This window comes from Cibotium barometz, chromosome 45, assembly GCF_041138505.1.
Source record: "Cibotium barometz isolate CiBa-2024 chromosome 45, ASM4113850v1, whole genome shotgun sequence".
NCBI lineage: Eukaryota > Viridiplantae > Streptophyta > Polypodiopsida > Cyatheales > Cibotiaceae > Cibotium > Cibotium barometz.
Window position 1 is genome coordinate 9,365,824 of NC_141090.1, and position 20,715 is coordinate 9,386,538.

The 20,715-nt window shown below is 38.2% G+C and overlaps 1 protein-coding gene across 1 annotated transcript; it reads left to right on the forward strand.

The window, feature by feature from the left end:
- The first annotated feature begins 12,578 nt into the window (after positions 1-12,578).
- On the forward strand, positions 12,579-16,339 carry LOC147612393 (uncharacterized). Its single transcript, XM_086783009.1, has 3 exons — positions 12,579-12,945; positions 14,515-14,841; positions 15,389-16,339. Exons 1-3 carry the CDS (start codon positions 12,790-12,792, stop codon positions 16,031-16,033), a joined length of 1,128 nt encoding a protein of 375 aa, XP_086639135.1. The 5' UTR covers positions 12,579-12,789; the 3' UTR covers positions 16,034-16,339.
- The last annotated feature ends 4,376 nt before the right edge of the window (positions 16,340-20,715 follow it).

Here is a 20,715-nt window from a genome sequence, read left to right on the forward strand (position 1 = left end):
AACGAGAACTGGCGCACCCCAAGGTGAAACACTGGGTCTTACAAACCCTTGTTCTAACAGCTGTCTAAGCTGTTTCTTGAGTTTGATGGCTTCAGGAACTGGCATTTTTGTATGTGCGCAAGGCTACTGGTTGAGCTCCGGGGGTCAATTCTATCACATGATCTACTTCCCGAATTGGAGGCATCTCTGTTAGTTCTGCTGGGAATAAATCATCATAATCACTTAACCATTCAGGTTCTTTAGCTTTTAACTTTGAGTCTACCGGATTCATTTTGACAAGATAAATGCGCTGCTTCTTTCTAAGTCCTTTTAGCAACTTAGAAGCTTTCACTAACTGCAGGCTTGGGGATCCTGAAATTCCGGTTCCTTGAACTTTGTTTCCGTGAAGGTCACAGAAGGAAATGGTTCCATTTTGACAGTGAATGTCAGCTTGATTTTTATGGAGCCAATCCATTCCAAGGATCCCGTCGAAAACTCCCAAAGGTATAACTCTGAAACTGACAGTCAGTTAAATTCCCATCTAGATTGAACTGAATACGATCTGTCTCAAGGTGAGTGAAAAGAATCTTCCCACTTGCCAATTCAACTTGCATAGGTTTCCTTGATTTTTTATCTAAGACTAGCTTACGCAAGCATCCATGGGAAATGAAAGAATGAGTACTGCCTGAATCAATCAAGAGCTTAAAAGGCTTACCCTGATACTCAGCTGGAGTATGAATGACGGAGAATTGACGGTTTGGCCCTTGGTTTTCAATTGCAGCATAAATCTGTCCTCTTTCCTCTTCCACTACTTCTGCAATTGTGACTTCTCTGGCTGCTGCAGTCTGAGGCGGAACTCTTTCTCTTTAGTTGCCCCAGTTCTGGGAAGGAGTTCTGAGGCTGCTCTGGACAAAGGCAGATGGCTGAACTGGAGTTCTCCTGGGATTTCCTTAATTTTGATGAGATGGACCCTGATTTGACTGATAGGAAGGGGTTGGTCTTTGCACTCTCGGTTCTTGACTTCCTTGTCCCCTTGACATGGCAAGAGTCGGGTAGTCTTTCAGCTGGTGACCAAAACCCTAGCATCCAAAACACCGGTTCTCACTTCTGAGCTCATCCCTCTGGATCCTTGAAAGAGGTGGGGCTCCTGAGAAAGTGTTCTGTGGGAAGGGTCTTCCTTCACTTCTAAATTTTCCAGTATCCTGATTCTAATTTGGGCCTTGCTGCCTCTTTGTTGGGGGGGGAAAGTTTGAAGTACTTCCCGAGGTTTGGAATCTTTTAAAATTAGAGGGTGCAGGCTTTGGCGCGCGGGACCTTAATAACAAAGGCTTTAGCAAAGTCCTTTTCCATTCTTACTGCTTCGGCCATTGAGACAGGTTTGGCATTCTTCACTAAGGTGTCCAATGGCTCGTTCATTCCTTGAATGACCTGGCCATCAGTTGCTCTTCATCCAATTGCGGGGAATATTTGAGGAGAAGGGCAAAAGCTTGATGGTACTCTTCACGGTTATCCTGCTTTAGTTCCAAGAACTCATTCATCTTAGTTTCAAGGAAGCCCGGAGGACAAAACCTCTTTCTGAGGTAAGCTTTAAGATCGGTCCAGGTCTGGGTATTCCGGTCGAGATGGTTAGTCTCGCAGTGATTCCTCCAAGCGACCTTGGCCGTTTTCACAATCTTGAACCTGGCGAGAGCCATCTTGCTTCTCTCGTTGTAGCCAGTTACATCAAAGTATTCCTCCATTGCCTCAATCCACTTTTCCACTACTTCACCTAACTATTCCCCTTCACCCTGGGATCTATGCAGGGCTTTTCGAACATCCGGATCTAACTCTTCGTCTCATCGGTTAGAGGATCTGGTTGCCTTGCACGGGTTGCGCGCCTCATGATTCTGACAAAACGAGATTTTTGTCAACTTAGCTTTGACAACAGATTTATGATTATTTAATTTTTATGATTTATTCTTTAAATAGATAATTATTTCATCATACTTCTTGAACAAGATTAACCATATTCACAATCATGAAAACAATTTGGAATTTTTTTGCAAAACATCATTTATTATCAAAAGTTTTCGATATATACATAGAGCATCACGGCTCCCCAAAATCACTGTCTCAATCGTATACGCATAAAGAAGCAAAATTGCGAAGGAGACATGCCATGGTACACATGATTCATTACAAAAAGAGGTGCTGTAATTCTCTCTCTAGGGATAAAGTGGCTAAGAAGCCTAAAAACTCAGCATGAAGTTCTGAAGTTCTTGGGTAAATGATCAAAGAGTTGTACATGCTGAACAAGTCCTAGCCTTATCAGAATCATGGCTAAGGAAATATTTTGCCTGAGCCTCACACTGACTGGTACTGACATTAATACATCGTCCTCCATAGAACCACATATACCGACGTCGCTCAAGAGGATCAGGAAAGTAAAGACTCTCAAAATGACGCGCGAGTCTCACTCTGCTCACTCGGGTCGTAGCAGAGTTGATGAGGTGCTCAAATGCAAAGGCTATCATATCCTGACTCTAGGAGAGTTCAGGAATGCCAGATAGATTCAAGATATCCATCTATAAATTTCCAATTCAATTTATGAGTTTTCAATTTTTGAAGTTCATTCAACATAAATTTATCAAGCGAAAACATTATTTCCCAGATTTACTTTAAAATTTTAAGCAATTTCTGATGCTGTTACGTAAATTTACAACAGCGCTGCTCTGATACCAACTGTGAGATCCCACTGCCCCCTCTGCGTACCAGATTCCCAGATGGTAGCAGGCGAAAGTAGCTTCCTCTTGCGCGGGGCAGGTTTTCTCACTCGGGGCCTCGCCCTCGAATATCCGGGCACGAGACTAAGCTGGTGGTCATTCCGAAAACCAAAACCGAGAAAATTTCCCATGCTCGGAAAGCGAGGACGATTCCACCATTTTTATTTTCTTAACAAATTCTTTTAAATGAGGTCAAGATATTGAACTACCTTCATCTGATAAAACCAGATAGAAGGGAAACTATTATAGACTTAACTTTGAAGAAATCAATGCTTTTTTCCTAATTGAATCGGGCACAGCAGTTGATTTATTCTTTAGAGAAGTCTTCAGGATTCTAATTAACTACTCGAGTTCTAAGCGTATTCCTATTAATCAATTTTATTATTAAAACTCTACTGATTCCAGCCTATGGGTTAGCCACTGCCCAACCACCAGAATAGTAGAACCAGACAAGTACTCACCCACCCATAATTGAAAGCCTTTCTTAACTTTTGCTTTAGAATACAGATACTCACACACTCCTCTTTAAAGTTAATTTATAAAACAATCCATTGACAACAATTACTGGTTACAGATGTCATAACTCAAAATTTCCATTCAATCCTTGTTTCTCACAAAACAGTATCACTCTAGACTCTCCGTTGAGACCAGCAGGTCAACAACGAGATCCAGTAACAGATTACAATAATTTTCTCGTTCATCATTCATATATACATCTTCCACGACATACGCATGGGTGTCCTAAGCACCGCGAGCCCGTGCATCGCTTGGTTAGAACCCTCCAGGATCCTCCTTAGGTGTCCTGGCACTTTACTCAGGGATCGCTTCGTCGGCCCTTTCTCTCTGAACTATCTTTATCGAAGGGTAATATTTCAATTACTACTTTACTGAATTTCATTCATTGAGTATTTGCTTAACTGAATTCAAAAATAATCACGAATTCCTATGAGGGATAAATTAATCATTTAACTAAAATTTTGACTTCGATAGATTTTTTTAATTTTCTCATTATCATCCTAGAGAATGTGAAACGGTAAAATTTTCTTTTCGAGAGTATTTAATTAATTCATTTATCCATATTCATGGGATTTAAACAAGGATTAAAGAGAACTCTTGTTTTGATATAAAAATTTTGTATGCATCTATTTATGCATAAAATCCAACTTCTATGGAAATAACACTTTTGTATAAAAGAAAATCCTTTTATGCATGTATTTATGCATAAAAATCAATATTAGTGAAAGTAACACTTTTACAATAAAAAATTTCTTTTATGCATAAAAATTGATATTAGTGAAAGTAACACTTTTTTCAAAAAAAATTCTTTTATGCATAAAAATCCATTTTGATGAAAGTAACACTTTTATAATAAAAAAATTCTTTTATGCATCTATTTATGCATAAAAATCTATTTTGATGAAAGTAACACTTTTGTAATAAAAAAATATTCTTTTATGCATCTATTTATGCATAAAAATCCATTTTGATGAAAGTAACACTTTTATAATAAAAAAATATTCTTTTATGCATAAAAATCAATATTGATCAAAGTAACACTTTTGTAATAAAAAATTTATTTAATATGCATCTTTCTATTTCTAGAATTTATATCTAATGAAAATCACTCTTTTATATTTAAAAAAACCAATATGCATCTTTCTATGCATAGAATTTATATCTAATGAAAATCACTCTTTTATAATAAAAAAATAACCAATATGCATCTTTCTATGCATAGAATTTATATCTAATGAAAAACACTCTTTTATAATAAAAAAATAACCAATATGCATCTTTATATGCATATAATTTAAATCTAATGGAAATAACACTTTTAGAATAAATATATTTCTACTATGCATTTTTCTATTCATTGAATGAAAATGACACTTTTAGAATACAAAAACGATAGGGATTATTCTTTTAGAATAATAAAAGAGACTTATTTCACAAAATTTTAGAAAATTTTGCCATAACCTCCTTTGTATGGCTGACCATTTTTCAATTTTTTCTACTTTAATTTACTTAAAAATTAACCCCAATTTTAAGCACTCTAAACTAATCAATTTTCACTTTTAAAAGAGAAACAATATGAAAAGTTTAATTCCAACTATTAGATCACTTAACTAGGATAAAGAAGGGCTGATTTTAAGAATGAGAGAGGGGGAAAGCCTTTCCAACAAGGCATAGCATCGATTTATCATTTCAACAAAACAAAAATTAGAAAACCATTAAAAGAGTAAAGAAAAATATAAGAATTCTAACTTACATGAATTCTCGGAGCTTTCCTTTGGCTTGATGGTTTGAGGGATATACTCTTGTTTGCAACAAGAGTGGCCACCAAATCTTTAGAAGAGGGAATGGTCAAAAACTAGTGAATTATTAAGAAATTCACAGTTCTTGGCTATTGGGAGGAGTAGAGTAACAGTGCATAAAACACTATTAAGCTTCAACAAAGGAAGAGGCTTCTATTTATAGGAAAAAGTGAGCTCCTAACCAAGCAAACTGATTCTAGAATTTTCCATATCAGTTTGGTCAATTTTTGACCATTTTTAGGTCGGTTTAGCTTACTTTTTGGAACTAGACTTGAATTAGGAGAGAGGAGAGATAAAATATCTCAATTTTTGATAATTTAAAACTCCACCATAGATGTGAAATAGGTGCCTCCTTCATGAGGGGGGAATTCCCATTGTGAGGTGTCAAAAATCCATTTTTTTAGTATTTCCTTTGGTCCTTAGTCCACTCTTCATTGTAAGATTCCTCCCCCTCGGCTTTTGAGGTATACAGGAGTAAGAACCTCCCTTTTTTATCTTATAATTATTCCCCTCTCTGAAATAAAAGAAAGATTCTGTTTTATCCTGTTTTGACCTAGAGAGAGAAAATGTCTAGAGAGAGGTAGTCCAAAATTGAGATATTTTTAGATATAAAAATCCTCCTAGTGTCTAAAATGAATTCCCCTGAAACAGAAATTCAAAAAGAACTTTCCAATGTGCAATTGGAATTAATTGAAAATGGGTATAAAGGACTTTAGCCTAAGGGTCTAGATTTTCAGAAATTTTTGGATTATGGTCCAATTAAGGTTCTTATGGGCCAATAAGATCAATCCATGTGTAGGGAGGAGATAAATACAATTTGTGAAAGAAAAATATCCAAAAATGAGTAAATACTCACATAAGATGAAGAGTTGACCATGTACAAGGGTTATTAGTAAAAAACTATGAGTATTACTAAAAAAATGAGATATTTTGGGTATAATGATTCCATTTTGACACATGTGTAAGGAAGGGGAGTCCCTTCAAGGAGGCGCCTACTTCACATGCTTGAATGAGTTTTAAACTAAAAAATAATGTGATATTTTTATCTCTCCTCTCTCTTGGATCAAACTGAATCAAAACCGAATCAAAACCGAATCAAAAAGGAACCAAACTAGATCCAAATCTAGTCCAAATTCAACCAAACTGAATTTAGAAAATTCTAGAAATCAGTTGGTCTTGGTTAGAGCTTCCCTCTCCTATAAATAGAACCTGAGCCCTTTGTAAAAAAAATAGGAGAATTATCCTATGCCAGAATTATGCTAAAATAATGATAATTTTTACTATTCTCTAAAATTCTCTCCAAATTGAAGAAATTGGAGCTTCCCTCCTTCTTCAATCTCCATTGGTGGCTCCATCAACACACAAAACCAATTGATTGGTTGGGGGCCTCTACCGTGATCAAAGAATCAAGCAATTTGTAAGGTAAAGTGTGAATTTTGATCTTTTTCCATAATTTCTCAATGTTTCTCTCTTCTCAACCCCTCTCAAGCTTGAGAAGCTTAATTGGAATGGCTTTTTAATGCTATTGAAGTTAATTGATGAATGGTAGTAAGGAAATACATAAATTCCCATTTATACTTAATTTTAATGGTTTTTATGATTTTTGTCTTCTCTAAAATGATTATGATGTTATGCCTCATTGAAAAAAAAGGGCATTCTCCTCTCTTCTTTAGTAAATCCAACCATTCTTTATCCTAGATGAATGATTAATGGATAGAATCAAGTTTTTCATAATGTTTTTCTTAAATAAGTAGAAATTGTTTACATTAGAATGATTTAAATACTCTTGGTGAAATTCTAGTTGATTTTAGAGAGTTAAAAATTGAAAAATGGTCAGCCATACAAAGGAGGTTATGGCAAAATTTTCTAAAATTATGTAAAATAAGTTTTACTTTTTTTTAATTCAAAAAGAGTAATTCCCATCGTATATGTATTCTTAAAGTGTTATTTTTCATCCTAAGTATAGAAAAATGCATACTAAAATACTTTATTAAAAAAATATTACCTTCTTTAGAAATAAATTCTATGCATAGAAGGAAGCATATTGAAATTGTTATTTTGATTATAAAAGTGTGATTTTCATCATAAAAGATTTGTATGCATAAACATATGCATAAAAGATATTTTTTATATTAAAAGTGTGATTTTCATCATAAATGATTTTTATGCATAACTGGATGCATAAAAGAAATTCTTTTATATTAAAAGAGTGATTTTCATCATAAAAGATTTGTATGCATAAACATATGCATAAAAGATAGTTTTATATTAAAAGTGAGATTTTCATTATAAATGATTTTATGCATAAATTAGATGCATAAAAGAAATTCTTTTATATTAAAAGAATGATTTTCATCATAAATGATTTGTATGCATAAACATATGCATAAAAGATTTTTTTATATTAAAAGTGAGATTTTCATCATAAATGGATTTTATGCATAAATTAGATGCATAAGAGAAATTCTTTTATTCTAAAAGTGTAATTCCTACTAAATTGGATTTATGCATGGAAAGATGCATAAAGAATTTATTTTAACCCAAAACTGTTATTCTCATCAATTTTGATTTTATGCATAGAAAGATGCATAAAGAATTTTATTTTAATTCAAAAGAGATATTCTTACCAATTTTGATTTTATGCATAGAAAGATGCATAAAGAATTTCCATTGTTAATTCAAAAGAGTTATTCTTATCAATTTTGATTTTATGCATAGATAGATGCATAAAAGATTTTTTTTCTAAAAGTGTTAATTTCATTAAGATGGAAATTTATGCATAGAAAGATGTATAAAAGATTTATTTTTATTTCGAAAGTATTATTCTTATTAAAATAGAATTTATGCATAGTAAATTACATAAAAGGATTATTATAAAAGTGTTATTCCTACTAAAGTTATCTTTATGCCTAATAAGATGTGTATGAGATGTGATAGGATGTGATAAGATGCGTATGAGATGTGATAGGATGTGATAAGAGGCGTATGAGATGTGATAGGATGTGATAAGATGCGTATGAGATGTGAAAGAATGTGATAAGAGGTGTATGAGATGTGATAGGATGTGATAAGATGCGTATGGGATGAGTTAGGATGTGATAAGATGTGTATGGGATGAGGTAAGAAGTGTATCTGATGGGATAAGATGTATATGGGTTGTGATAGGGCGAGAATGGATGTGATGTAAAAGAATAGATGTGAAGGCGTATGTGGATATATGAATGGGAATATAGAAATGGATGTATGGATGTGGATGTGGATATAGATGTATGAATGTAAATGTGGATCTGGATGTGCGAATGAGGATGTGGATGTGGATGTATGAATATGAACGTGGATATGGATGTCTGGATAAGGATGTGGATACAGATGTGGATATGGGTGTGGATGTGGAAATGGATGTATGAATGTGGATGTGGATGTACGAATGTGGATGTGAAAATGGATGTATGGATGTGGATGTATGGATGTAGATGTGAATGTGGATGTATGGATGTGGATGTGGATGTGGATGTATGAATGTGGATGTGGATGTACGAATGTGGATGTGAAAATGGATGTATGGATGTAGATATGGATGTAGATGTGAATGTGGATGTATGGATGTGGATGTGGATGTATGAATGTGGATGTGAAAATAGATGTATGGATGTAGATGTGAATGTGGATGTATGAATGTGGATGTGGATGTATGAATATGGATGTGAAAATGGATGTATGGATGTAGATATGGATGTGGATGTATGGATGTGGATGTATGAATGTGGATGTGGATGTGGATGTATGGATGTATGGATGTAGATATGGATGTGGATGTATGGATGTGGATGTGGATGTATGAAAGTGGATGTAGATGTGAATGTATGAATGTGGATGTGAAAATGGATGTATGGATGTAGATGTGAATGTGGATGTACGAATGTGGATGTGCATGTGGAATAATGAATGCGAATATGTATGTGAATGGATATGAAGTCGATATGAGCGAATGGATGAGATGAGATGTGAATGGATATGGATATGAAGTCGATATGAGCGAATGGATGAGATGAGATGTCATGTGAATCAGAATGTGAATGAATAATATATGATGTGAATGAATGAGATGTAATGAGAAATGGATGTGATGAGACGTAATGTAAATTAAGAAAGATAGGAATGGATCTTATGTAAAGTGAATGAATCTAATGTGATGGGATGGAAAATGATGTATCTAGTCAAGAATGGATACACATATGATTTGGATTTGGGTTAAGTAATATGGATTGATGTGGAACAATCTGGAAAGATGTGAGTTTTTTATAGAAACTGTATTTGTGAACTGTTTGTAAATGACTGTTTTATGTCAAGAATGCTGGGGAAGCATTTTGACTGTCTTGAGAATGTGGTCGTGGAGACCTACCTGATAAAGTTGCAACAGTTGACGGAGAGTCAACAGAGGACGTCTCGCATAGCAAGGTCGGCCGAGGTCTTGACCAGCCTCTGTTCGATTTAAATGGTGAGCTTCCGGTACGGTGGATGAGGGACCAAGGAAGCGGCCTATGAGTGAAGCGCTAGGTGACCTGCGAAGGATCCTAGAGGGTGCTGACCATACGGTGCTCGAGCTATGGGTCACCAAAGATACCTACACGTGCGTCGTGGAAGATATTGGAACAAGGAGTAAGGGTTGTTTTCTGAAACCGAGTATGGATCTGGTTGATTGACCTTGCTAGTCCTCAACTGATGAGTCCATAGCTCTCTTATATGGATCTGTTGGTTGATCTTGCTGATCTTCAACGAGGATTCCATCTTGATTTTTATATGTGAATATATTGCCGGTTACTATGAGCTAGGAACTATCGAAAAGACCCCTGTGTGAACAGGTGGTGAGCATTCTAGTTGCCAATGATGCCATAAGTACACCAACGAAGGAATGATTGGAAATAAGGATTGAATCAGAGATTTTGAGGATTGTGATCAGTGACACAATGGTTTCATTAAAGGATTGTTTTAAAGATAGCTGAGAAAAAGGCAATTTCATCAACGAAGGAATGATTGGAAATAAGGATTTAATCAGAGATTTTGAGGATTGTGATCAGTGACACAATGGTTTCATTAAAGGATTGTTTTAAAGATAGTTGGTGCTGAGAAAAAGGCAATTTCATATTGGGTGTGTAAGTGGTGTGACTAGTTTTATGTTTGTATGAACATCCGGCTAGGGAGCCTGGGAACTCTTTTTCCTGGTACCTGGGACGAAACCTAACCAAATTCTAAATTGGATCCCATCACTACAGTGGTTGGGTGGTTGGCTAACCCATGGGACTAGATGGGGTTAGAGGCTGGACTGATGGATCCGTAAAATGAGACTCAATTTCTATTGTAGTACGCTAGATGAAGTAAATCCCGGAAAGTAATTGTTCTATGGAAAAAGGAATCAACGGCTGTGCCTCTCGATGGAAAAAAAAGCGTTGATCTCTATGATCCAAGTGCAAGTTTCTTCCTTGATCTGACCAAGTGACTTTAGATTCGGTTGGATTAGTTTGGTCAGTAATGACCTTGACTACGTTTGAGTAAAATTTTATCCTGGAGGAATCGCCTGTGCTTTCCGGGCAAGGGAAGTTTTTCTAAGTTCGATTTTGAAAGAACCGAGGAATTAGTCACCTGTCCGGATATCCGTGGGACGAGGCCCCGAGTGTAAGACCCTGCCCCGCACAAGATGTGCTACTTCCGCTGCTAGCACCCAGAATCCGTTGCGTGGTGGGGACGGCGATCTTACATTCATCTTATGTGAGTATTTACTCATTTTTGGGGGGATTTTCTTTATTTCTTCTATTTATCTTCTCCACACATTTGGATGAATCTGATTGGCCCCTCAAAACCTTAATTTAAAATTTTCAGAAAATCTAAACCCCTAGGATAAAGCCTTTTGAACAGATTATACTTGATTTCTAATGCACCTTCTGAAAATCTTTTTGAACTTTTGTTTCGGGGGAGCTTATTTTAATAAGAAGAGATATTTTTTCATCCAAAAATATTCAAAATCTGAATAACCTCTCTCTAGAATATTTTCTCTCTCTAGGCCAAAACAGGTAGAAACAAGATCTTTTATATTTCTGAAGAGGGATTTGATTACAGGGGAAGCTGTTGGACATCTTGAGAGGCTGGGGAGGAATCTTACAACTTTGCATGTTTGATGTAAAAGTTATGGTCATACTTTTTATAGTAGTGCCACATGCATCAAAGAGCACTTAAGCGGAGTGCCACATGCATCAAAGAGCACTTAAGCGGAGTTGGAATTAATGTAGAGCATTGCTCAACACCTCCTTCTGATCTGCATGTCACTTTACATAAGTATTATGCCAAATTACAATTAAAGAGAAGATTTTCCATAGCTACATATATGGCATCGCCTTCATAACAATGGATTGAGGAGAATATAAAATCACTTAAGTAACACTCCAAACAATACTTCGATAGGAGAACATGCATTGAATGATGCGCCTCTTTCTTTAAAACCTACTAAGAAGCATTGTAAAGAGTAGGGTTCATTGCATGCAGCTTTTGTGAAAGATAAAATATGCTTGAGTTGGATGCAGGCTTTTGTAGCTTGTTTCATTCCCTTTAATGTTATATGTAATCCAATCTTTCAAGATGCATTAATGAGCACAACAAAGGTAGGATTTACAGTGCCAAATTATAATAAAATGTGCATAGAATACGTAGACAAAGTGAAGCAAACTGCCGAGGTTGCCTTGAAATACAAATTGTTCTCTGGTTATAGTATTGATGGGACAAGATGTCAACAAAGCCCCTGATAAATGTAATGTGCATTTGTCCTAGAGGCACTAGGGAAAAGACATCATCATACATTGAGAAAGCATAAGAGAGAACAATTGCAACAATTGGTGGCCCGAAAAATGTGACAGCAATAGTGACAGATAATGCTTCAAATTACAAAGATGCTGATCTTGCCATCCAATGCAAAGATAACATGGGTACCTTGTGTTGCACACACTTTGAATCTATTGTTAAAAGATATTGGAAAGATGCATTTTGTACAACCTACTTTAGTTGATGCAAATATCTTGGTGAAGTTCATTAGAGAGCATCAGTTCACAAATGCGACGTGATCGGATAAATGCTTGCAATTTTTTTGTGCGATTAGGTTTGCCATTGCATACTATGTTTTGGAAAGATTGACAATGAATCGAGATGCATTGCAAGAGACAATAGCTGATAGTAGGCTATGGGATGCATGGGTGGCTAAAAATCCAAAGCATGCTATCTCAGTACTACTGTAGAGGGTGTGAATTTGATTTACTCATGTGAAAAGATAGTTAGTATTGTAAAGGCGTTTGCTATGTTGTTGAGTCCGAGGCAATTCGCCAAGTCAAAGAACACGATAAGTTCTCTGTTCAAGAACGAATTCTCACGAAAATTTTAACCATTACAAAAACGAGTGGCGCGTGGGAACAGCTCCAAGGTGGGTGGCCTAGTAGGTGTGAACTGTGAAGGCTTGACTAAGCACGTTCAAAGCTGTAGCCTAGGTGTGAACTGTGAAGGCTTAAGCGACTACGCACGTGCCTTGGCGGCCGCCGTAGGCGTTTTGTTGCGGAGTTACGGGGATCTCCTTCAAGTTTGCAACTGTTTTGTCGTGCTCCATCTGCTGTGATTCCGGCTTCTCCTCCGGGAGCTGTGCCATTTCCTGCTAGCCTAAGCCTTGCATCTCTCGCGGTTCTTTTGTTTGGTGATAGATGGAGTCGTGGAGGGCCACCGAACGCTCTGCAGATCGTTGCCTCGCCTTCGATCGCCTACTCGCCGAGGGCGTGCAGATGTGCCCCTTCCTCAGAAACATCGGAGAGTCCACCGACTTCTCCTTCCTGACAAGGTTCTCTGCAGCACCACTACCTGTAAGACCGACCCCCTTCCTTGAACAGTTCTTGCAATATGCTGTTAGTCTCTTTTCCAGGGCATTTTTCATGATTTGCCCAAAGTTGAGGGAAATTAGCTACTAATTTTTTCCTTCAGTAGAAAATTGAGGGCAATTAGGTACTAATTTTTTCCTTGAGTAGATCTAACTATAGTCTCGATATTAGAATTAAGGGTAATTAGCAACTAATTAAGGCACACATTTTCTTTGGCCTCTGCTTATATATACTTTTGTAAGTCTGGCACATGTTTCTTTGACCTGATCAGGGCTTCCTTTTCTCATAACTTGATCATGCATTATCTCATGCCTTTCTACATGGTTGTAAAACATGTATGTCTTTCATCAGTTCATGAACAAGAATCCCACTGGCTGACCTCAACATACCTGCAATACAAGTTGGGGAATTTGATAGGGCTGACATTTCTAGTCCCACAACCTGGATGTTGCATGCAACATAAAAGAAGTGTGCCTAAAAGGCAGAATACAACAGTGCAACATCAGTAAAAGAAACACAACAGAGGCGCTTCCTCCATGTCTGGCTGCTCTCGGAGGAAGGCTACATTATGAATACAAAAGTAGAACAGACATCCTACCTCCCAACCTCCAAAGAAGGGGAGAGGTGGGGGGAGGGGGGGTGCTTGTGTCATCTTGAGGGTGGAGCTTCTGTATAAAATGGTAGCAAACCCGGCTTCCTTGCCTAAACTTCCGTGTGCTCCTTGTGGGGAACTTGCTACTTTGAGGGAGGGGTCCTTTGCTTGTGGGCCCGGGTCCAGTTGCTTGTGGGCCCGGGTCCAGTGCAGTCCGACTGGTGGACGACAGCCCCCTCTTCCCTTTTTCCTTTTTGAGGGGATCCAAGAAGAAGATTTGCCTTCATTCTCAACAAGCCATACCATTATAAATGTCTATGGAAAGACATTTGTCACTATTACATGTGTCCTTAGCTGGTGGAGCATGTTTTGTTGGAGTCAGCCCCTTCTGCCCTTTCCTTTTTGAGGGGATCCAAGAGGAAGATTTACCTCGTTCTCAACAAGCCATGCCATTATAAATGTCTATGGAAAGATGTTTGTCACTATTACATGTGTCCTTAGCTGGTGGAACATGTTTTGTTGGAGTCAAAAACTCATTATCATGGGATAGGAGGCGCCCAGTGTCATGCGCATGCACATGGACATGCACGATCCCCGTGCTAATCCCTGAGAAGCAGCAGATAAACAGAGTCCATGAGGACTTCCCAAGGCCTATTTAAGGCACACTTGCTCATTGTTAGATGCACCGACTCCTCTAGGGAGTAAGGTCTTAGGTCATAGATTAGAATCTCGACTAGGTACCAGATTTTGTAGCTATTGCAACTGCAAAAAGGCATGGTAGGGATTGGGGAGGACCAGGCGGCTGTCGGCCAGATAAAGAAGTTGGTTGCAGCAAGTAATTGATTTATGTCCAGGGAAGTGGCCGACAGCAGGTTCTTGTTATTGTTTTTCACGGAATGCAGAAACTAATATTGGCCTTCTCATTTATAGTCAACTAATTAGCGGTTTGAAATTATGTGCAGGTAAAAGGTAACCAAGGTCCCATTTTTGAGGACGGTCCCAATTTTGAGCTGGCTTTTAAGCTGTTTCATGGCCGCAATGGGGTGGTTCCTTTGTCTGGTAGGACTGATTGCACCATGAAACGTGTGGGATGCAGTGTGATTGATTCAGAAGTTAGGAGTGTGAAGTTTCATCCTTTGGCTGCCTCTGCAGCAGCTATTAGTCTTTCTAGCCTTGGAGCATCTGGCCCGTTTGGTTTTGATGCTTTCATGTCTAAGAGAAAAAGGATAAAAAGAAACAATACGCCCAAGAAAAAAGAGCAGCTACCGGACAAGAAGACCTCTTCAACTGTAAGTGATTCAAGTTTTTCTATGCCTTCTTGTTTGTTTTCAATCAAATCATCTGCCAGGAAACTTTTTTCTGTCATAAGTACGTCATGTATGGTAAGTATGTATAATATATATGTCTGGATATATATTTCTCTGTTTGTGTACACACAGATCTATAATTTATATCTATATGGATATACACCTTTCTGTGTGTACATACACGCAGAGGCATGCTCATACACGTGTTCACACAAATACATGCATACATATAAGTGCACATGACCACGCGTGCACACACACACACACACACACACACACACAAAAACGTGTTATGTATATGTATACATATAATACCATATACATAGATATAGAAGCATATATATACATATTCATAGACAGAGATACATATATACATCTGTATGTACACCACATTTTGGAAGAAGCCAAGGTTCTTATTTTTATTTTTAATTTCAAATTTTGCTTATGATGGATTGCCACAATAAATATTGCTTTTCATCTTCATGAATTTCTGATGCGATCTATTTTGTTCTTTTGCATGTTGAGGCAGAACCATGAAGCTTGGAGTAATGAATGGTTACAAACTGGCAATTGCCCGATTGCAAAATCTTTCCGGGCAGTAAGTGGGTTTTTACCTCTGGTTGCCAAAACATTTCAGCCTCCTCCAGGGATGAAGCTTCTGTGCCCGCCTGCTGTGGTTGCAGCACGTGCAGCCCTTGCTAGGACGGCTGCAGTGAAAGCTATAAGACCTCAGCCTTTACCAGCCAGGGTTTTGGCAGTGGGGATGTTGGGGATGGCCGTGAATGTTCCTTTAGGGATCTGGAGGGAACACACAGAAAAGTTCTCACCAGCTTGGTTCACTGCTGTGCATGCAGCTGTGCCATTTATTGCAATGATGAGGAAGGCGGTGCACATGCCCAAATATGCAATGGCTTTCACAATTGCTGCTTCCATTTTGGGTCAAGTTATTGGGTCCCGGGCAGAGAGGAAGCGGATTGAGCTTGCTCATTTGAGAGCAGATGAAGCTGCACCGATCAGTAGTAACGGACCTTTGTTCTTTGCTGCTACCATGAAAGAAGGAACATGTGCCGAAGTATCCCATGATAAGCTTGATGCCTACTCTCAGCAATGCGGGAAAGAGGCATGGAATCCTACTAAGACAAGCCCATCTGCGGATACACTTAGTGTATGTTGAGACTGCTTGTGATGTCTCCAAATTTAACATCATGGTGAATGAAAAATATTCTAGTTTGTGGTTAGGTATTGACTTGCATCTATCTGTACACATGACATGGGTCTCCACTTTTAGCTTCTCTGAATGCTGCACAGTTCCAAGCATCTGATTTTTGTGGTTTCAGTCCTAATGTCTTGGAGTGTACGGAGCTTTTGTACTAGTTCCACAGCGAAAAGAACACACTGTTTCTCAGCCCTTTGTAACTGTCTTTGAACAGTTTTGTGTGCCTCATTGCTACTGAGACAAATCACTGGAAGATGACAACAATCTGTCTTCCAACTTACTCACTATCCCAGGTGTAGAGACTAGAACTATCAATTATCCGTCATCCCATGTGACGTGTTTGGCTCTTCAGCATTAGGGGCTCTGTTTTTGAACAGTTGTGTGCCTCATTGCTACCAAGACAAATCACTGGAAGATGTCAACAATCTGTCTTCCAACTTACTATCCCAGGTGTAGAGACTAGAACTATCAATCATCCATCATCCCGTGTGATGTGTTTGGCTCTTCAGCTTTGAAGATCTGGAGAGATGAGGGGTGGCATAACACTTATTATGTACCACCTGTATGAAATGCACATCCAAAAAACACACACGAAAGCACACAAATATAGGCCATGAAATTGCATAAATGGCTCATGTCAAGGTTATTAATGCAAGATCAATGGCGGGGGTTGATTTATTGTGTTGCATCATGAGTTGATTCAACTTTCTAACCCTTTATGGGGTTGATTTACTATGTTGCATCATGAATTGTGTCATAACCTTGGCCACTCATGACTTGTGACATTAACAAAAATCTTCTTGGTCTCCAACAGTGTTGACAACGTGTTTCTTGCACTATTTGCACGTGGCCTTTGAACGATCCTGGGGTGATCCTTGCAAGGGTCAATATTTTGTTTGTCATGCTGAAAATGGAGAGCTAGGTAAGTAAATCTTAATTAAATAGCCTCCTTAATCATGCCTTATCAAGTCTTAATATCTAACATGCCTTAGCATTAATAAAGCTCATTTTAGAGCTAATCAAAGCTTAATTTTCACATGATCCAAATGCTAATAATGGCTTGCAATTAGTACACATAAGATTGATTAGCACCATATTTAGAGCTAATCAACCCTTCATTTCCACATGATCCTTTTAGTGCTAATAATTTATTGCCTTGCAACTAGCACACATAGGCCAAAGCCTTAATATTAAGCCTTATTAAAACATAAAAAAGCCTTAATGTTGCATATGCATGCTGTCCACAGCATAACCAAGGTGACATTACGTTGTTGCAAACCATAGAGCCAAACTTAGAGCTAGAATCTGTGACCCATCATTGTTCGGCAAAAAAATTTCAACCAATCGAAATAAGGACAAAAATAGATCAAGTTTTTGTTTCAAAATCTTCACAATATGTCGGTTTTATAATGAAAATTTATGAAAAATCATTCTTTAAAATAAGGGCTACTTAAAATCTCAGTTGGTTTTTCTTAATTTTGCCCAGTACAAATACACTAGAATGTCATTTTTTCGAGTGTTGGAGCCAATACTCTTAGAGCTAGAATTTGCGTGCCATTATCCGTGAAAAAAATTTGAGTGAACCTTACATGAATCTGTCTCACCATGGGTTGAAGAGGAAAAAGTAATTTTTGACTGAGCATGTTTTCATACTCATGGAGGCGATATTTTCCTTTCTAGCTTATCCAAACCCAAACCCCATTGGTTTCCCTACAGCAACCCACTACTATGCAAATACAAATTTCCTTGCCATAAGTGTCATCTCCAATGCTAATCTATAAGGAAGAACCCATAAGCTCCATTTGGTCTTATGAAATCCCATTACCACCCTTAAAGTTAGAGATCAATATGTCGCAACAAGAAACAAAAAGGGCGCTTAGTTGGAAAGAATGGTTACATAAAACCTACAATACCTTCTATGAAGTCAAGGTATGACAAAAAACAGCAAGAAGGGGGAATTTATGATAATATCATCACTTTTACTCCCATGTTTTGCTTTGCAACAAATTTCATGTCTATATTAAGAGGAAGCTTGTTGGGAAAACCTAGCCCCATGACAATATAGCTTACACCAACATGAATAGAAATATAGCACATGTGCACACGATAAAAATACAAATAATATTAAAAATTAAAAAAGATGATGAGAAAGAGAACATACCAAAAAGAGAGACTGAATATACGTCTCTATTGTTACTCTATAGGGCCTTCAGCAGCATAGACTTTTCTTGGAGACTGATATGAGTGACCCTATCTTGGATCTGGACCATTTAGACTAGTACTATCAAGGAGCTAAGTATTCCTCTTTTCCAAACCCCCTCACAATATTTTTATACACCCTTAGGGGAGCGATGTGGTGGGGCCACCTTTGTGGACCTATTTTTATGCACCCTTAGGGGAGCAATGTTGTGGGGCCACCTTTGTGGACCTATTCTGGTTATAGTTTCATCCCCCTTGCACCATGTTTTAGCTGTGAGCATCATATGTTCTATCCATAGCATCCTACTTATTACGATGGCATTGTAGAACGTATTTTAGATGCTATGGGACAATAGGAGTCTCTCCAATCCATGGTAGGAGAGATCCCACAATGACATGATGAAGTGAGTGTACTTTACCCAATGGGAGGACCCTATCAAGTAAGGAATGCATAGAAAGAGCTCATAGAGTAGGGGAGAAGAGAGAGCTTACACACTTACACCGTCATTCTATGAAATAATGTCACCACAACTTCTTATCCCTTCTAGAGCATGGTGGGTCATTTCTTGTTGAAAGCTTAGCTTGCGATAGCTACTTAGCTCACCTTCCTATAGTACCCTTGCCATATCATAGTGATGAGAGGATGCACTCATTTTTCCTAATGTCTTTAGGAATCAACATTACAAGTACATTTCTACAAGGCCAACTTTCCAACCATATAACTAACCAAGTTCTACAAGTACAGTTCTACAAGGCCAACTTTCCAACCATATAACTAACCAAGTGCATTCTAAACCCATCCTCAAATTTTACTATCGTTTTCAATCTTTTATATCAAATTTTAATTTAATGTTTGCTTTAGTGCTTGCTTGTGTTTCTTTTGAGACTGGTCCAAATTTCATCTAGTTATTACTTGGATGACCATTAAGGCTAAATCCTTCCTTTGGAATTGGTCCTTGTTCAATATTTACTTTCATCAACTTTAAATTATGCCAAGTACTCCACCTTCCTTAGTGTGCCCTCTTTAGTTAGAGTCGAGCTTTCTAGGTGAATTATGAAAGTGAAGTAGCAAAAAAAACCCAAAAAAGACACCAATTAAATAACCATCACCATGTGAGATCTTGGTAGAACTTTTGGCTCCTAGTCATAGAGTCTTAGGACTGTAGCCTTCATCCCTTCATCTTCATAGGATGGGACCTTGTGGCTAAAAACACACCAATTAGAAATTCTTAGATACTCTTCAATGAGGTATTTGGGCCATTGCTTGGGTCTCTACAAGGTGGTGCCCCTATTCTCACGTTTTTATCTTTGAATTTAAAACTATAATTTCTTTTTTTAAGGAAAAAAATCTTATAAATACATCACTTAGTAGTTTCATTTATGAGGCTAGATGATGCCAAGCATTAAAAAGAACTTGTTATCAACCTCTACCATTTCCAGGGTAGGCCTAGTGGTCAAATTTGTTAATGAGGTGTACAGTTCATAACCGGAGTGATGGAGGCATCATTGTGGTACTCTATGCCATGGGCTTTACAAGTTAGATAGGTATGAGAGCTAAGCACATAATGCTTGCTCAGTTATACTACCACATATGCTATGAGTGGTGCGGCTCTATGGCATGCCTACTTTGGTCACTTGAATTTTGGTATTAGTTGAAGACAAGAAATTTCCAAAAACTTGAGGCCCTTATCAAACATGTATATGAGGGGTGCATTTTGGGAAAGATGCAACAATGGGCATCATTCCCGAAAGATGGTGTGCGCTTTTGCCGCACAGGTCGTAGCTGGGGACGGACACCGTATGCGAGCCACGAATGGCTGCAAGCATACAACCAGGGAAGGAAGCTCAAACAGAATGCAAGGGGTGTGTCACTCACCGCTCAACCGCTGCCTTGAAGGATTCCCGCGTCGCAGTGAAGAAGGAGCCACCGTCGCCGCTCTACCGCCTCTCCGCTGCCGTGCTGCTACACAGTGCTCGATCGCTCTCTCACTCTCTCTCTCTCTCTCTCACACACACACACACAGGAGAAGGAAACCAAAGAGATAAGGCAAGAGCACTCTTGTATTCACAACACATGAGAATGAGGATTTTAGGGTTACATTTGACTCTTATAGGTGACTTGGCCGTTCACACTTGGGCGTCCATACATGGCCGGCCGACCCTAACCCTTATCCTACTGATATTCAAGGTGCGCCTCTCATCGACGATCACCCAATCCCTTCATCCTTAACATATGGTGCCGACAAGCCCAGCCCATGACTCAGAATATTTAAATTAATGACGTAAAACATAGTACGTCTCCAATGTCCGTCATAGGTTAACATGCCCCCCTTCCTGATGTAGATTCCGTCCTCGGAAGCTATGGTATGGTAATGGTGGACCGTCTGCAAAACAGGGAAGTAGAGTGAAAGTATGCTGGAATTCAAAAGATATAAAGTATA